The sequence below is a fragment of the Nansenia antarctica genome, assembly GCF_963989245.1.
Source record: "Nansenia antarctica genome assembly, chromosome: 6".
NCBI classification, from domain to species: Eukaryota; Metazoa; Chordata; class Actinopteri; order Argentiniformes; family Microstomatidae; genus Nansenia; species Nansenia antarctica.
The window spans coordinates 63,694,983-63,713,298 of record NC_137676.1 but is presented as its reverse complement, the minus strand read 5'-3'; the positions used below and the strand labels follow the sequence as shown (position 1 = coordinate 63,713,298).

Sequence of the window (18,316 nt, the reverse complement as noted above, 5' to 3'; positions counted from 1 at the left end):
GCTCTACTGGTGAGTATAATACCTAAACACTAATCTTTTTTGAATTCAGTTGAACACGAGTGTAACACAAGATGAGCAATATTTATTTATGCACTATTTATTTTTTTCTTACGCCCTGCTAGTGCCGTCCCCCATCCCCTCTCTCCCTCCCCCCCCTCCCTCCCCCTTCCCTCCCTCTCCCTACCCTCCCTCCCATGTCTGCCCTCACCTGGTTTCCTATGACAGGGTTTTTACTAAATCGACTAAGGGATTTATTTATTATTTTTTCAACTTTGCTACATTCATTTTTGGCCAATCTAAAAAAGAAAGAACAACTTAGTCTGGGCAGGGTCTCTGAGACAATTGGGGTACTACTGTGGGGTAGTGGTGGTCTAGTGGATAGTGAGTTGGACTTGGGATCGGAAGGTTGTGAGTTCAAATCCCGCCTGAAGCCACACCACTACTAGTGTGCCCTTGAGTAAGGCACTTAGCCCTCAGTTACTCCAGGGGGAATGTCCCTGTAATTCGTAATTGTAAGTCGCTTTGGATAAAAGCGTCTGCTAAATGGCAAAATTATTAATTATTACAATTACAGTATTTATGTAATAATGTAATATTATAATAACTGTAATAATTACTGACCTCAGTATCATAATAATGCGTTCTATGTATGTTAATAAAAAACATAATAATTCTACATGTATTTCATTAAATTAGCTTTCACCTATATTGGTCATCCTCAAAATTCCCACAATTCTGTATGCGTGCTGTAAATGAGTGTAACAACCAACGGAACTGTCCACTGGAATACTGAGATGTAAACCGGGAACGAGAGAACGAGGGGAAAAAGAAAAGAAAAACAAACCTGCCGGTCCGAGACCGGAGGGAGGATACTTGTGTAATGATGAGTAATGATGGTCTGATTATTACAGTTGGTCACAAAGATCAAGTATCTTCCAGATGCTTCTCGCTCGCTCGTTTGCCACTCCCCCAAATGCCCCCCCTCCCTCCCCCTCCCTGCCTCCCCCCTCCCCCTCCCTTCCCGCCCCCAAAATGCCAGTCTGCAATGTGCCCAATTCAGACATCCTTCAAGTACAGTACAAACCAAGCCACCCACTCCACCGCCCCGCCCCTTAGCTGGCTCCCAGATCTCGCTCTGCTCTAACCACCTCCTCTGACTATCGTTGCCATAACAACCAAAGTCAGGCAAGTCGGTCGAAAGCACATGTACCCCGATCACACGACAGAGAATGAATGAATGGACTTTATTGTCATTGCTACAGTACAGGTACCAAACAACGAAATTTAGGAGAAAAGCCGAGCTGAGCTGTACTGTGCTGACCGGGTCACACACATCCACCAGGCTGCTTCGACAGTGCTGGAAAAGGACAATGTGGAAAGAAAACACCCAAGCCAGCACAATAGGGTTCAGGTCGGCCCTGCGGCGTGTGTAGAGATCTGGGACCAGACACCTCCCCCCCCCACCCCCCCCCACCCCCCCACCCGCCACTGGAACCTAAATGCTGGGTTTGGACAGCCACACGGGCCTGGGGACAGTTTAACCTAGGACACGGAGGAGATGGGGTTGTGAGGGGAGCCCATCTGGGTGAGCACCTTGTCCAGCCACTGCAGAGGGCCGTGCAGGTGTATCTCGATCCAGCAGGGGGTGCTGGTGACGTCCTGGCGGTGGTACTCTGCACCCCAGCCCTGCAGACACAACAGGAAGAGGATTCTGGTGAGGACGAGTGCTGCTGAATGATGTGTTACAAGTGGGACATGGCTGATGTTGAATGGAGACATTTGTCGTTTAATGGTAAACTTGTCATGCAATGGTAAAGGTCTTGTGCTTCAATGGAAAAGACAGCGAGCCCCTCCAAATCATTAATTTCATTTATCAGCAGTCACAAAGGCTTGCCATGACAAATATATATTATTATTATATAGCTGTACAAAAATATGTAAAATATATACAAGTATGTGTTCCCTGCCATGCATAACGTGTGTCGTTTAATTGTTGTATGTTCGGGTTAGGGTTCACAATATCGTAAAGATTGTAAAGATGATCCCAAAACACTGGGCGCACTGAGGTACTATACATGTATGCCTAAGCCTTATTACTCTTCTCTCAGTTTTAAATCATATTATGGGATGTTTGGGTGACAACGGTTACCTTGACGAAGCTCATGCGTATGGTGCACATCTTGGTGAGCTCGTAGACGGCCTCGAAGCCGTGGTTGACGGACTGGGCCAGGAGCTCGGCGAACTCCTGGTTGTTGAAGATCTTCAGGCTGCACCCGGAGGGGATCTTACACACGGTGGTGGGGTGGAAGCCGTGGTGGTAGTTACAGTTACGACTCTGCACGAAGATGCTGCTGTCGCTCAGGCACTCTGCGTACACCTCCCCGCCCACGTAGTACAGGTGGACGCCTGCGGAGAAGAGAGGATGTTGGTATATTAACGGGAGTAAACAGAGTAGTAGACAAAAATAAACAATCATTGTACAAAAAAAATATGTGACTGCACATATAAACGGAGTAGCCTATAGTGTTGCTGCAGTTGATTCAGAAAGAACTAAACTAGAAGTTAACTGCGAATGGTAGAATTGTTGGCAGCGGTCAGAGCTGAACCCTCTCTGTCCAGGATGGCCTTCACATCGGCAAACATCTCGTCCACATTGCGTGAGGTATCCACCCTATGCACCTTGCCCTGGTTGATTCACACCATTGGTAACCGCCATGTCATTGAATTAACTACATTGGTAACTATTGTGTAATCATCAAATACACAGCTGCTTATAACTCAACACAGAAGGAATGTAATGAAGTAACCAGTCTCGCAGAAACCAATCGGTTTTTGCATCAAACACCTGAGATTACAGAGCTTTGTGATTTTTGTGTGAAATGAGAAGTGTAAACTATTATTATTATTATAATTATTATGATAATAAAATCCTGCGTTTGTGATCACGAACATCATCAGGCAATCACAAACACATAATTGTGCCTATGGCGACATCTTACATTGTAAATCAATCACAAACACAAACGCTGACACCATTTGTTGTTATTTGCGGTGGACAAGCCCTCCTTGGCACGCTGTAACCCACAATGCATATTGACCATAACAATTGATCGGGTCCCCATCTGTGTGGCCGAGAGGACGTTTCACTCACCAACTGCCAAAGAGTTCCGGAACACTCACCACCTAGAGTGCCAAGTGTTTTATGTCGTATTTACTTCTTAGCAACAATACTTTGATTGGCTACAAAATGAAACATTATCATTTATGCATTTTTTGTGTGTGAATTAAGTCACCCTTGGAGCTCTAAAATGTTGACAGTTTGGGCGACTTTATTCCCCCTCGGCACTGAACGAGTTAAGAGGGCTGGACGTTGATGACAGTGGCCCGGGGACTAACCGGGGTCCATACATTCAACTTTATAAGGTGGATTTCACTGCCATCGAAGAGTTAACTCATCAATGCTGCTGCTATACCTTTGCCGATGTGCCGCCGGGTGTTCTCGATGGTGGAGTTGCGGTTGACGTTGGACAGGAGGCCCAGGCAGAAGCGGTTGCGGTTGTTGGACGGGTCGGTGAAGCCGTCGACCAGGACGCTGGTGGAGTTGGCCTGGAAGGCCTCGCCCACGCGGTTGTTCAGCTCGTAGTAGACGATGGAGCACCAGTGCTTAGGCTCCTCGTAGGCCACCGGCTGCACGTCTGCACAGGACACACACACACACCCACACTCATGAATACACAAATACAGTATACACACACATATGTACAGTACACACACCCACACTCATGAATACACAAATACAGTAGCCTATACACAGTTGAAGTCGGAAGTTTACATAGGCTGAAGTCAAATATATTTTTTAACCACTCCATAGATTGCATATTAACAAACTATACTTTTGTCAAGTCGGTTAGGATATCTACTTTGTGCCTGACACAATGAATTTTTCCAACAACTGAGACAGATTATTTTCCTTTTAATTCGTTATATCAGCTGTGCCTACAGCTTGGGAAATTCCAGAAAACGATGTCATGGCTTTAGAAACTTCTGATGACTTCTGATGACATCATTTGAGTCAATTGGAGGTGTACCTGTGGATGAATTGTAAGGCCTACTTTTAAACTAAATGCCTCTTTGCTTGATATCATGGGAAAATCTAAATAAATCAGCCAAGACTCCACAAGTCAAAATTGTGGACCTCCACAAGTCTGGTTCATCCTTGGGAGCAATTTCCAAACGCCTGAAGGTACCGTGACGTTCTGTACAAACAATAGCGTGCAAGTATAAACACCATGGTGGGACAACATAGCCGCTATACTGCTCAGGAGTTGAACGTAGAAATTAACATACCTTTGATGTGAAAAGTACAAATCAATCCCGGACAACAGCAAAGGACCCTGTGAAGGTGCTGGAGGAAACAGGTGCAAACGTATCTATTCACAGTAAAACAAGTCCTATATCGCACTAACCTGAAAGGCCGCTCAGCAAGGAAGAAGCCACTGCTCCAAAACCACCATTAAAAAAGCCAGACTACGGTTTGCAACTGCACATGGGGACAAAGATCTTACTTTTTGGAGAAATGTCCTCTGGTCTGATGGAACAACATTTTTACTGTTTGGCCATAATGGCCATCATTATGTTTGTGAGAAAAAGGGGGAGGCTTGCAAGCCGAAGAAAACCATCCCAACCGTGAAGCATGGGGGTGGCAGCGTCGTTTCTTGTGGGGGTGCTTTGCTGCGGGAGGGACTGGTGCATTTCACAATAATACACTATATGGACAAAAGTATTGGGACCCCCAAACATCACACCCACATGTGCTTGTTGAACTTCTCATTCCAAAACCATGGGCATTAATATGGAGTTGGTCTACAAACCTGACTCACTTACTCCAGTTCTGTCAGGAGGAATGGGCCAACATTCCACCAACATATTGTGGGAAACGTGTGGAAGGCTACCCGAAACGGTTGACCCAAGTTAAACAATTTAAAGGCAATGCTACAAATACTAACCAAGTGTATGTAAACTTCTGAACCACTGGGAATGTGATGAAAGAAATGAAAGCTGAAATAAATCATTCTCTCTACTATTATTCTGACATTTCAAATTCATAAAATAAAGTAGTGATCCTAACAGACCTAAGACAGGCAATTGTTTACTAGGATTAAATGTCAGGAATTGTGGAAAAACTGAGTTTAAATGTATTTGGCTAAGGTGTATGTAAACTTCCGACTTCAAATGTATGTACACACGTGTAAACACAGACACAGACACAGATACACACACAATCATGAACACACATACTGTATACACACACATATGTACACACCCTTATTTAAACACACACACACACACACACACACACACAGGTATGTATGCACACAATGCACATAATGCACACGTCCACCTCCCACCTACAGTACACACACAAACCCTCAAAGATTGACTCAAGTGGCTTTAAAACTCCTAAGGGAGTAAAGCCCCTCTGTGGTGTCGTCATCTAAAGTTTAAGTGTCGTGCACGTCTGGCTACCAACTGGAGTCTGACTGAGCAGATGTCCACGGGGGACTTCCATCTCATCTCTCCTCCTGTATCAGATAGCATTGACCCAAAAAATATATACCTACATAAATGTGTACAATATGAAATCACCAGGAGCAAGACAGAACTCAAAATCCCATCTCATGTCGACACACAGAGAGGTTGTACACTGCACAGTGTGAGAAAACGGAAAACTATAATAGGTCACATTTGACAGATTAATAGGTCACATTTCAGAGATAATAGGTCACATTTGAATACGGAAATCAAAATCGATGCCGAGACAAACGCTATAGTCAGACAAGCCCCGCGGTCCAGCCAGTCTTTATCGGGTAAGCAGCCAGCCAGTCAATAGAAGATGCCCCCAGCTTATGCCCTCTGTCTGCTTGGTATCTGGGGTGAGGCTGTGCCAGCTGGCCCTCTCTCTGAGAGTTCGGGGTGGAGGAGGGTGGAATAAATCCTGTTTATCTAAGCGCATACTTCTCCCAAACTTCCTCCGCAGCGTGGCAGAGGTACTGGCCAGCAGGTGTGTTTTGTCTGCCTGGTTTCCAGAGCGAGCTCACAATGGAAACCACCCGACGATACAGGATGCAGCTTGGAGAGAAAACTCTCCCAATGTAAAAAAAAAAGAAGAAAAGGCTACTCCCAGCAAACGTTTCAGCTGTTAGACTACTCCCAGACAGTAATGTTTCAGCAGTTAGACTACTCCCAGCAAACGTTTCAGCTGTTAGAATACTCCCAGCCAGTAATGTTTCAGCAGTTAGACTACTCCAGCCAGTAATGTTTCAGCAGTAAGACTACCTCAACCAGTAATGTCTTTCTGCTCTGTGTGCATGAGATACTGTTGTTGCCATCCATGTGATCGGATAACAAAAGATAGGGGGTAGTGGTGTTAGTGTAAAACAGTGCATCTGTTTGGGGCTGTGAAACAAAGGGAGTCATTCCACAAGGTCTCTTCGTAAATGAAATTATGTCCAAATCACTTGATATTTTTATTGTTATAATGACTCTTTTTATAGTCTGCAGCTCTCGGACTATATTGGTCTATATACACTCACTGAACACTTTATTAGGAATACCTGTACACCTTCTCATTCATGGAGGTGGTGTAATGGTGTGGAGAATGTTTTCTTGGCACACTTTGGGGCCGTTAATACCAATCAATCATCGCTTGAATGCCACAGCCTACTTTACTATTGTTGCTGCCCATGTGCATCCCTTCATGGCCACAACGTACCCATCTTCTAAGGGCTACTTCCAGCATGATAATGCACCATGTCACAAAGCAAAAATTGTGAACATGACAATGAGTTTAGTGTTCTTCAATGGCCTTCCCAGTCACCGGAATCCAATAGAACACTTTTGGGATGTGGTAGAATAGGAGATTCACAGCTTGAAAGTGCATCCGAAAAATCGGCAGGAATTGCGTGATGCAATCATGTCATCATGGACCAGAATCTCAACGGAATATTTCCAACATCTTGTGGGATCAATTCCCCGAAGAATTGAGACTGTTTTGAGAGTAAAGGTAATACCCAGTATTAGTATAGTGTTCCTAATAAAGTGTTCAGTGAGTATATATTACCTAATGCCTACTGTACCAATTGAGAGTATTAACAGACTTGGTAGGCAACACTTTAAAACAGTCCCTCAGACAGACCAGACGCACGTGGCGTTTGCTCATGTGTGAAGGGGAAAACCCTGACAAGGAGCATAACGACCGCACCACAACGCTGAGGTGGGAGAAAATGAGCCAACATTTCTACTATAAAAGTTGGAGGTAATTAGCGAAGCAGGTCCTTAGCGAGCTTAACGACCTTTGAGTAATTACCACCGGCAGAGATGACATCAACCAGAGGGTTTAACGGGGCTCGTAAAAAAAAAACTGCTCTGAGACCATTCTTAATTGGCAGAGGCTTTGAACTCCTCCAAGGGTTGGTGGTGTGTGCTAAATGTGAAACCATAAGATGCTGTTTGTGTGCCGTTTATTGTTTTGCGGACGAGCATTTTGCTTTACCTTTCCACATTATCTAGTATCGGCACAATAAACATCATATCGCGATCGATCGCAATCGTCCTTTCATCTTTCTTCGGTGAAACATGGTTTTATTGCTTTAGGTTAAGTGTGATGTTTGCAATGACATTACCAGCATCTCCTTTTAACAGAAGATTAATTGTTCATCCACATTTTAGATCAATATCACGATACAAGAGACCACAGCGTAATGTTCTACTAACAACTACGGCAGCATATCTGATTATTCTTCTTCTTCTTTGAGTGGGGCAGCCTCACTTTTATATTTTTCATTTTTATGGGACAGAGACAATGGAGAAACACAGGTAAGTAAGGTGGAGAGGACATGTCAGAAGGGCATGGATCGGATTCGAACCCATGCTGACATGGGCATATGTGTACACTGTAGGCCGCGGTGCTAGACATCTGGACCACCGCAGGCCACATGTACTATCTGGACTCAACCTTGGAGATCACCTCACACTGACACTCTGAATACTGCCTGGTAGTCCTTGGGCCAAACCCCCAAATTGAACATTTCACTACCAAATTCTGGGCAAATCCTAGATGTGATTTTCTTATTCCTATACATCCCTAGATTATGTTTTGATATGATAGACCTTTTGGATTGGCAGCTTATTAGTAGTTATCACCTCGTAAAGGTACGGAGTGCTTTTTTCAAAACCCGAGTTTTGCCTAGAAAAGTCCCCTGCCATATCCTGCTCCCCTTCGCATGATTCGCGCCTAGCTGTGGTGTGATTGTGATAGAGACATGAGCCTTTTCATGTTCTTTATGCGCCTGAGTCTCCTAAACACGTAGAGACCAACCCCGAGTCGATCAATGATTCCTACGATGAGCTATGGTAACTTTCCCGCACCTACCCCCTACCGATGAATGCCTACTTTTTGCGGTTTTCCGGAGGTATTGTGCGGTAGGTGCGGGAAAGTTACCATAGCTCAGCGTAGGAAGCTCTGATCGACTCGGGGTTGGTCTCTACGTGTTCAGGAGACCCAGGCGCATAAATCTAACCTGGCTCATGTCTCTATCACAAGCACAGCCCGAGCTATGCGCGACTGACGTGAAGGGGAGCAAAATATGGCAGGGGACTTGTGGACCCGAATGCAGGACACTGAGGCGGAGTCAGATGAAAGGTCAAACCCATGGATGGGTACATTTATTGTTTTCTGAATTTGTATGTTTAAATATACAAATGATACATTATCTACTTAAAATATGCATTAATTTACATAGTTTTCCAGAATAAAAATCTAAAACAAAGTGCTTAAAACAAATAAAGTGTGTGTTTACCTCCTCAAATAAATTAACTTAGCCCCAGCCAGATCCATATTTAGAGGTAAGTTACCTCAGGTAACTTTAGCTAGCAAGCTAGTTTAGAGTTAGTGGTAATGTATAGCTGGTTAGATAACGAAGCGACCTTGGGTTCCCTGAAAGGTGCTATATAAATGCAAGTTATTATTATTATTATTATTATTATTATTATTATTATAACTAGCTAGCTAGTTTTTTCTACCATAAATCATCTCCTGAAGCCACAACCATCTCCCACTACTGAGGCTACAGAGCAGCGATGTAACAGCTTCATTGACTTTTTCAGATCCAAGGTCAACAACATTCGCTCTCTGATGCCCAGCTCTTCCTCTCTGTCTCCCTCTGCTACCAACCCCTCGCCTGGGAGTTTGCCATCTCTCCCATGTTTCACAGAGGTTCAACAGAGCCACATTATGGAAATCCTTAGAGGAATGAAATCATGCACTTGCGCCCTGGACCCCATTCCCACTGCTCTGCTCAAGTCATACACCAACCTTGCCTTCCTGTCCAAGGTGCTAGTGAAGGAAGTTGCTTCCCAACTCCAGGATCACCTCAAACACAACAACCTGTTTGAAAGATTTCAGTCAGGCTTTCGCTCAGCCCACAGTATAGAAACGGCTATGCTAAGGGTGACGAATGAACTGCTAATGACATCCTCCTGGACCTGACAGCAGCATTTGACATGGTGGATCACACTATCCTCCTAGAGCGCCTCTACACCACCATTGGACTCTCAGACTCTGCACTGAAGTGGTTTCAGTCCTATCTCTCTGGCAGGACTGAATACGTCTCACTGGGAGGATGCAAGTCCAGACTTCTCCCTGTTACCTGTGGTGTTCCACAGGGGTCGGTTCTCGGCCCCATCCTCTTCATCACCTACATGCTCCCCCTCGGTCGTGTCATCACCAGATATGGGATGTCTTTCCATTGTTATGCTGATGACACACAGCTCTACATTAAAACTGCCCCAAGCCCCTCTGCAGCCATGTCATGTCTCACCACCTGTCTTGAGGAGATAAAGGCATGGATGAACAACAACTTCCTTCAGTTAAACAGTAACAAATCCGAAGCTCTTCTTGTTGGCACCCCACACCAGGTTCAGTCTTCGCCCATATCACAGCTCCCCTTCGAGGGTCAAGTCATCCCCTTCTCCTCCTCAGTCTCAAATCTGGGGGTTAGGTTTGACCCTCACCTGACCTTCAGTGACCATATAAAACACCTGTGCAAAACCTCCTTCTATCATCTCAGAAATATTTCCAAACTCCGTCCCACTCTAACCCTGTCAGATGCAGAGAACTTGTCCATGCCTTTGACTACTGCAATCCGCTCTTCATCGGGATTCCTGGCAAAAGCATACAGAAGCTGCCATACATCCAGAACAGCGCTGCCAGGATCCTGATGAGAGTCCACAAATACAAGCACATAACCCCCGTTCTACACTCACTACACTGGCTCCCTGTCTCATTCAGGGTTGACTACAAAGTCCTTCTTCTCATCCACAAATGCATCAACGGACACGCACCTCCCTATCTACAAGAACTCATCACTCCACAAACCTCCACCTGCACCCTCAGGTCTTCAAACAGTTTGGTCCTCCAGGTCCCCAATACCAGGCTCCGCACCATGGGGGACCGAGCCTTCTGTTCGGCTCCGCCGTGCCTGTGGAACAGCCTTCCTAGCCAGCTAAGGGCAGTACAGAGCCTGTGGAACAGCCTTCCTAGCCAGCTAAGGGCAGTACAGAGCCTGTGGAACAGCCTTCCTAGCCAGCTAAGGGCAGTACAGAGCCTGTGGAACAGCCTTCCTAGCCAGCTAAGGGCAGTACAGAGCCTGGACTCTTTTAAGACAGGCCTTTGACTGTTGAACTGTGTTCATTTTTGTGATTTATTTTGAGATTCTTTTGAATGAAAAGTGCAATACAAATAAAATGCATTATTATTATAGTTAATAACACTTTAGTTAGCTAGCTAAACTAGCAAAGTAGCCTGTTGTGTACCCAGGCTTGAGACAGGGTTTTATATTGTAGTAATATTAATGTAACTTAATTTACATTAAATTTACAGAAGATTCCTTGTTTGTAGCCCCTCTGTTGTAATGAGATCTGCCCCAATTACTGCACCCTGACAATATTTTAGTTTAGAATAAGGTTGGTAATTTAATGTCAAACTAGATGTATTCCTCTATTTCAGAGACCCACATCATCAGCAGTAAGTGTAAGTTATGATCAACACCAACATCAACATCAACACCAACAGCAACATCAACACCGGACTCTACACCACCCCCCCCTCCCCGTTCGCTGACTCTCTGTTCCATGTTACTTGTTGTGGTTGCTTGTTGTTTTTTGTGTCTCCCCATGTGTGTCCTATATTCCAGTGCGTCTTTGAGCCCTGGAAAAGCGCTATATAAATTAAATTAATTATTATTATTATTATTAAGTCTAATGATGGATCCAACTTCAGGTGAATGCAGCAGCAACCTGCCAAGAAAGCGGCATGGACAGCATCATCCACTGCTCTGATGATGGACAGCATCATCCACTGCTCTGATCATGGACAGCATCATCCACTGCTCTGATCATGGACAGCATCATCCACTGCTCTGATGATGGACAGCATCATCCACTGCTCTGATCATGGACAGCATCATCCACTGCTCTGTCATGGACAGCATCATCCACTGCTCTGATGATGGACAGCATCATCCACTGCTCTGATGATGGACAGCATCATCCACTGCTCTGTCATGGACAGCATCATCCACTGCTCTGATGATGGACAGCATCATCCACTGCTCTGATGATGGACAGCATCATCCACTGCTCTGTCATGGACAGCATCATCCACTGCTCTGATCATGGACAGCATCATCCACTGCTCTGATCATGGACAGCATCACCCACTGCTCTGATCATGGACAGCATCATCCACTGCTCTGATGATGACTCCAACTCAAACCTGGTGTCACCCCAAAACCTGGACTTATGGAGAACTTTGTTGAGGGCGGCAGAAATCAGAAAACATCTCCCAATTTTGGACCACACCTACCACCGGACTCCATACACCTACAGCTTTCACTGCCTTGTGGGCTAAATAAATGTAACTGTTCATCTGCCTCCGCCTCAGTGTCCTGCATTCGGGTCCACTCCCGTACAGAACGTAGGCTAACACACATTTTAAATGACAGCAGTCCATACTTTAAGAGGGGATAAGGTATTAAACTACCAACAACAAGGTCCAACAAGGTCTATCACATCAAATAATAATCTAGGGATGTATAGTAATTAATTACTGTCTTTATCCAATCTGTGGTCCAAATGTTCTTTAAAGATATGCAAATTAACTCATATTTTAAGTAGATAATACATCATTTGCATATTTAAACAGAACATTTCTGAAAACTTGTAATACAAAAAATGATTGTCTCAATGTAAGTAATCAACTGGGGAAGTTTCATGGTGATATCTATTAGGTAACATGTTTTACCCATCAAAAAGTCCCCGGCCATATTCTGCTCCCCTTCGCGTCAGTCGCGCATAGCTCGGGCTGTGCTTGTGATAGAGACATGAGCCAGGTTTGCTTTATGCGCCTGGGTCTCCTGAACACGTAGAGACCAACCTCGAGTCGATCAGAGCTTCCTACGCTGAGCTATGGTAACTTTCCCGCACCTACCGCACAATACCTCCGGAAAACCGCAAAAATTAGGCATTCATCGGTAGGGGGTAGGTGCGGTAAAGTTACCATAGCTCATCGTAGGAATCATTGATCGACTCGGGGTTGGTCTCTACGTGTTTAGGAGACTCAGGCGCATAAAGAACATGAAAAGGCTCATGTCTCTATCACAACCACAGCACAGCTAGGCGCGAATCATACGAAGGGGAGCAAGATATGGCAGGGGACTTTTCTAGGCAAAACTCGGGTTTTGAAAAAAGCACTCCGTACCTTTACGAGGTGATAACTACTAATAAGCTGCCAATCCAAAAGGTCTATCATATCAAAACATAATCTAGGGATGTATAGGAATAAGAAAATCACATCTAGGATTTGCCCAGAATTTGGTAGTGAAAAATGGTTTGGCCCAAGGACTATGGGCTGCCTTAGATACAGTAGCCCATGATGTCATAGACAACATATGGATGTAGGTGTGGTGCTGGACCACCGCTGGACCACCGCAGGCCGCAGTATATCTGCTTTTCAATCACGACTCCCACACTACACCTTCCAACCGAAGCTTCATCCACAGTGACACATAAAAAGCAGAGCCCGTCCCAGCCGCCGTGCGTTGGAAACACTTGAGCTTCCCAGAAGCCCTTGCACCTGTAGCGGCGAGGGATAGGGCTGTACACACGTGTAAGTGGGTGACAGCTCTAAGTGGGTGATGATGTCACAGCGCCTCCCAGATGAGCGATGGCGGCTGAGGGCGGATGGGGGATGGGGGACGGCGGCTATGGGGCGGTGACCGTTGCCGTGGTTACCTGGCATATTGCTGATCTCCAGGGGCAACGCAGGGACCAGGAGGTTGGTGTCCATCGGCTGGGGGCAGTCCTGAGTCATCTGCTCCTCCGGGGGCATGTAAGCTGGAGGAGGGGTTTCTGGGGGAGGGGGGGGGGGGGGGGGGGGGGAGTTTTAGTACAGTAACATTACACAGCATAGCCAGGGCTCACTACGGCCATCCTACTGTTAAAAAAAACAACAACAACAAAAAACATGACTTGTTTTAGCATCTTTGGTATAATCTAATTTGGGCCAAATCCGGTGCCGGTCAAGGTTAGGGAGGATGATTTTTTTCATGAGTATCGATAACAAATAATGACTTTCTGATTTCTATTACCGCATATTGGATGACTGCATTCATATTCATATTGACATGCAAAAACACAATCATTGGGGGTAATCAAACAAAGTATCGTGGGGAGTCTCGAAATATAATTTCTGTTTAGGACCACTGTTGAGACTGCTGCAACCTGAGGTGATTTGTTTGGTTTATGTGAGCTATTTTAGTGCATTTTTTACAGCAGAATCGATGGATTTTGTACAGAAGTTTTAATTGTAATAGTATTTTATTCCGTAAAAATTCAATGAGAACCATCCTCGTCACCCTCGCTGGACCTCCACTGATCAAATCTGTAAAAACAACAACAACAACAACAACACATGTTTGTCTGAACAGCTATCTGTAGGCAGCGTCAGGCACCCCTGGAGCAGGTAGGGATTAAGTGCACAACGGCAGTGTAGGGACCAACAACCCTCCAGTCACCAGCTCACATCGGGCTCCCTCCTGGGGTGGGTATCGAACCAGTGCCCTACCGATTGCTGGCTGGCCTCTCTACCCTCTAGGCTACCTGCCCCATACAACTCTTGGTACCCAACAGATGGCATACAGTAGGTGTCGTTCATGAGTCCTTCATGGACGTATGTTTTTTTTTTTGTCAGACAATTTTCATTTCATCATTATGTGATAAACAATCATGTATTTTTTTTTGTAATCTAGGTGGGCGTCTCACCTGGCATCTGGAATGGGCTGCCCGGGTCGGAGCTGGTGGGCGAGTGGGGGAAGGTGGCGCTGCTGCCGCTGCCGGGGGAGCTGGGATAGCTGTTGCCCGCGGGCGAGTGTGCCGGGAAGGGCACAGCGGGCAGCGTGTTGGCCATGGTGAGGGCCTGGGGGAAGGACTCTGGGAACGTGGCGTTCTGGGGCATGTGGGGCTCGTTCTGGTGCAGGGGGTTCCGGAAACGAGGCAGCATGCTGTGCTTGGCGTTGAACTCGCTGTTCCTGGGGACCAACACCGGGGGCAGCACTGAGACAAAAGAGAGAGAGAGAGAGAGAGAGAGAGAGAGAGAGAGAGAGAGAGAGAGAGAGAGGGAGAGGGAAGGGAAAAAGAGATGTCGTTGGTTTGTCACAGTGTGATTCGAGAGGGTCAGAACATTCCAGAACGTTCAGATGGATGTGTGCTGTGTCGAACAGGTATGCATGTCTGTTGGGTGGACGGGGAAGTCAACGTCAGTTACATTTCTATCTGCAACATCAGCACAACACATCAGCACAACACATCAGCATTCTGACACAAAATGGCTGCCATGCCACATAAAGATGAAAGCGATTTTTATGGGGCATTTCGAGAGGCCAGTTTCCAAATAAAAGACATATAAAACTGCACTCTATTAACTACAATAATCACTGCAAGCTCCACAATCGATATCCCACCACGGCAGGAAAACAAAAGCTGCTTTGAAAACCCTCTGCACAATCACAGCCTGTAATTCATCGTAGCTATCAATTTTCATTGAGGTGTATCAAGCCCTTTGGGTAGACCAGGCCTGCGAGGGTGGGTTGGACTGTTGTCCCTTTCTTTGTGTCAGTAAGCCCCGTAAGCTCCACACGCGGCACGCACACACGCACATACTCACAGACACACACACACACACACACACACACACACACACACTCACACAGGACCCTGACCTTGTGCCAGGACAGCCCCATTCCTGTAATTACAGCTACCAGCTATTTACAGTGTCACGATTATCTCATCGCCCACTACCTGGGTTGGTTGGGGTTGGTGTGTATATTCACCTAGGCTGTAGTGTTACGGGTTGGAGTAAATTAAACATTAAAGTGTGTACTCACCGGGACTGCCCACTCTCTTGTAGTGGTAGGGGTACACAGGCAGACAAGTGTATGTGTGTGTACTGTGTATGTGTTTGTGTGTGTGTGTATGTACTCACCAGGACTGTCCACTCTCTTGTAGTGATAGGGGTTGATGCACACGTCCTTCTGCTTGGCGCCGAAGGGGAACTCGCAGCACTCTAGGGGCTTGAGCTCGTGGTGGGACTGGAGGTCGGGCCAGCGCCACACCCGGCAGTAGATGACGTGCGGCAGCCCCTTCCTGTGCGACACCTGGAGCCGGCCGTCCAGGGAGCGCGGGATGGTCACGCAGTTGCTGGGCTGGCCCGGGCAGCTCAGGGCGCGCTCCAGCTCCTCCATGGCGCCCTTCTTCTTCTTCAGCTTCTTCACCAGGGCGTCCACGGCCTTCTCGGCCCACTTCTCCTCCTCGTCGCCCTGCTTCCAGCCCAGGAGGCGCTTGACCGCCGGGCTGGTGAAGGAGAAGAGCGAGGTCACGTTCATGGTGCGCGTGGCCTCTCTCTCTCTCTCTCTCTGTCTGTCTCTGTCTGTCTCTCTCTCTCTCTCTCCCTCTCTCTCTCTCGGTGGGGTTGGAGGGACAAGAGGACACACACGTTGGGTTGGCGGGGTTGGGGAGGGGTAGGATGTTGGGATAGTCCAGTTGGTTGCTGGTTTTCTGTGGTGGTGGTGGTGGTGCTGTCTGGGTAGTCCTCCTCACTTCCTTGAAGCTTCTCAGGCGAGTGCTTCTATTCAGGATACCTAGGAGAGGAGATAAGGGCACGGAGGAGCAGGTTACAACCGATGCTGAGCTGCCTTGAAACCGCTCGGAACGGACACACGACACGAAGAGACCGCTGCCTTTTAAGCAGATAGTCACGCCCGTGTGGCAGAAGGCGATATCATTCCACGTCATTCAACCCCGGGAATAAAAACGACACCACAACTAACAACGTCCTATCGGTAGCTAACAATCTTGGAAGCGGGAGGGGTGGGGGGTGGGGGGTGAGGGGGTGGTGTCACTCTTGTTATGGCTTCTGGGAAACGGAACGGCAGCCGAGTCACAATGGACACAGCAGCAGGGCATTCTGCACATGGGTTCCTGGACACACGCCTCGTCACATAGCAGAACCGCCACGCTCAAATGTCAGAGAGAGAGAGAGAGTGAGAGAGCGTCCTACGCTATCAATATCATGGCGTAATCACTCCATGTGTCCATAACACCGTATTTCACGAGCCTATATGGGTATACATAGTATGTAGTTCATCAGTAAACATCAAAGACAAGTAGGGAGGGAGGGAGGGAGGGAGGAAGGGAGGGGAAAGAGAGATTTAGAACAATGATGTGGAGTTGATGGGGGTATTTGGCCACATTTGAAAGGAAACAGAACTTTATTGACTGTTCCATAAAACACCAACGCCACCGCCAAACATTGTAAGTGCAGCAGGAATTTAGCAGCAGTGACATCCGGGACAATAAAAGAGGAAATACATGTGGGACCCACTCAGGATAAAACTGCCCATTCATTGAGGTCCCAGGACACCAATTCAGCAGGAGGTGCTCCATGCATTCTCGCCCTCTGAGCGGAAACGAGAGCATTAACTAAACAGTTCCACCTTCTATTTTTTTTTCTTCTTTTGAAGCCATTAGCCAGGGTGGCAAGTAACACTTCAGTTTAGAAAAGCTTGAGTTGTTGACATTTCGTTGAGTGAGTGACACCACTCAACACTTCAATCTCTACCTATTGGAGAAGGGCATCCATTTCACAGCACACAAACCCACCGTCTACCCACAAACAGACAAAAAAAAAAATATATATATACAGAGAGTCAAAGAGAAGCGTCTGTGACAGTACAGCAGAGACAGAGGCAGATTAAGTTTCCTGTTACCAGAAACAAAAACACAATCACGCCTCGTCAGTCTTTTTCCTTTTTTTGTTCATGCAGCAATCTTCGCCTTTCACACGAGCCAAGCATTATTTCATTATTATTATCATTATTTTAGGCCTCTCACATTGTGAGGTAGATAGTCCTTGATCGCCATTTCTATCTGTGTCGGCGACAGGCAGGCAGTGAGGTTCTCTGAGAACAGGTGCTGTTTATAACAGCTGGGGGGGGTGGGGGGGGGGGGTGGGAGGAGTGAGTGCCATTGGAGGCCTGCTATCGCTAACCACCCTGACAGGAAAGCTGAAAGTTCCTCCTATATTTAGCCTAGCTGGTCCAATCACATTGGATAATTCTAAAAAGCCAGGGCCCCGACTGTTGTGAGGAGGGGCAAGTGTGTGTGTGACTGTGTGTGTGTGTAAGAGTGTGTGACAAAGAGAGAGAGAGAAAGAGAGAGAGAGAGATAGGGGGAGGAAATGGTTGTGCTCTCTTTCCCTGTCCCTGATTGTTCCATCTCTACACCTGTGGAGAGACCTGCAGGCCCCTCAGCGGGAAGTGATGTCACTGCCAGGCAGGCGATGACAGAAGCGGGGAGATAAATCCCTCTCTGCTTCCTCCCTCCCAAGAGGAGAGGCATGGAACAATGCTCCGAGGTGGCATGGGAGTGTGTCGAGTTAGCAGGCCACACAGAGGATATCTGCCCTCAAAGATGTTTCCCTTGATTTAGCTCTGATACAGCTCCTCCCTTTCTCTCTCTCTCTCGCTCTCTCACTCTGTCTGTCTCTCTCTGTCTCTCTCTCTCTCTCTCGCTCTCTCTCTCTCGCTCTCACTCACTCACTCACTCACTCTGTCTCCTCTCTCCCTCTGGTCTCAATCTCTCTTGGTGCATCTGCTACAGGGTTGACCCATCGTGTGGGGACTGGGGGATGGGGAGGATGGGT

General features: G+C 46.8%; 1 protein-coding gene across 4 annotated transcripts; it reads right to left on the bottom strand.

The window, feature by feature from the left end:
- Positions 1-1,542: 1,542 nt before the first annotated feature.
- On the bottom strand, positions 1,543-15,998 carry smad1 (SMAD family member 1; the record flags this gene model as incomplete). Of its 4 annotated transcripts, none has more annotated exons than XM_080533714.1 (6): positions 1,543-1,686; positions 2,150-2,406; positions 3,474-3,695; positions 13,351-13,491; positions 14,380-14,670; positions 15,599-15,998. In XM_080533714.1, the coding sequence occupies 6 exons, from the start codon at positions 15,996-15,998 to the stop codon at positions 1,543-1,545; spliced, it is 1,455 nt and encodes a 484-aa protein (XP_080389840.1). The 4 variants fall into 4 exon arrangements, with proteins under 4 accessions (XP_080389840.1, XP_080389842.1, XP_080389841.1 ...); XM_080533716.1 differs by having other exon boundaries at positions 13,336-13,467; XM_080533715.1 differs by having other exon boundaries at positions 13,351-13,467.
- Positions 15,999-18,316: the final 2,318 nt, after the last annotated feature.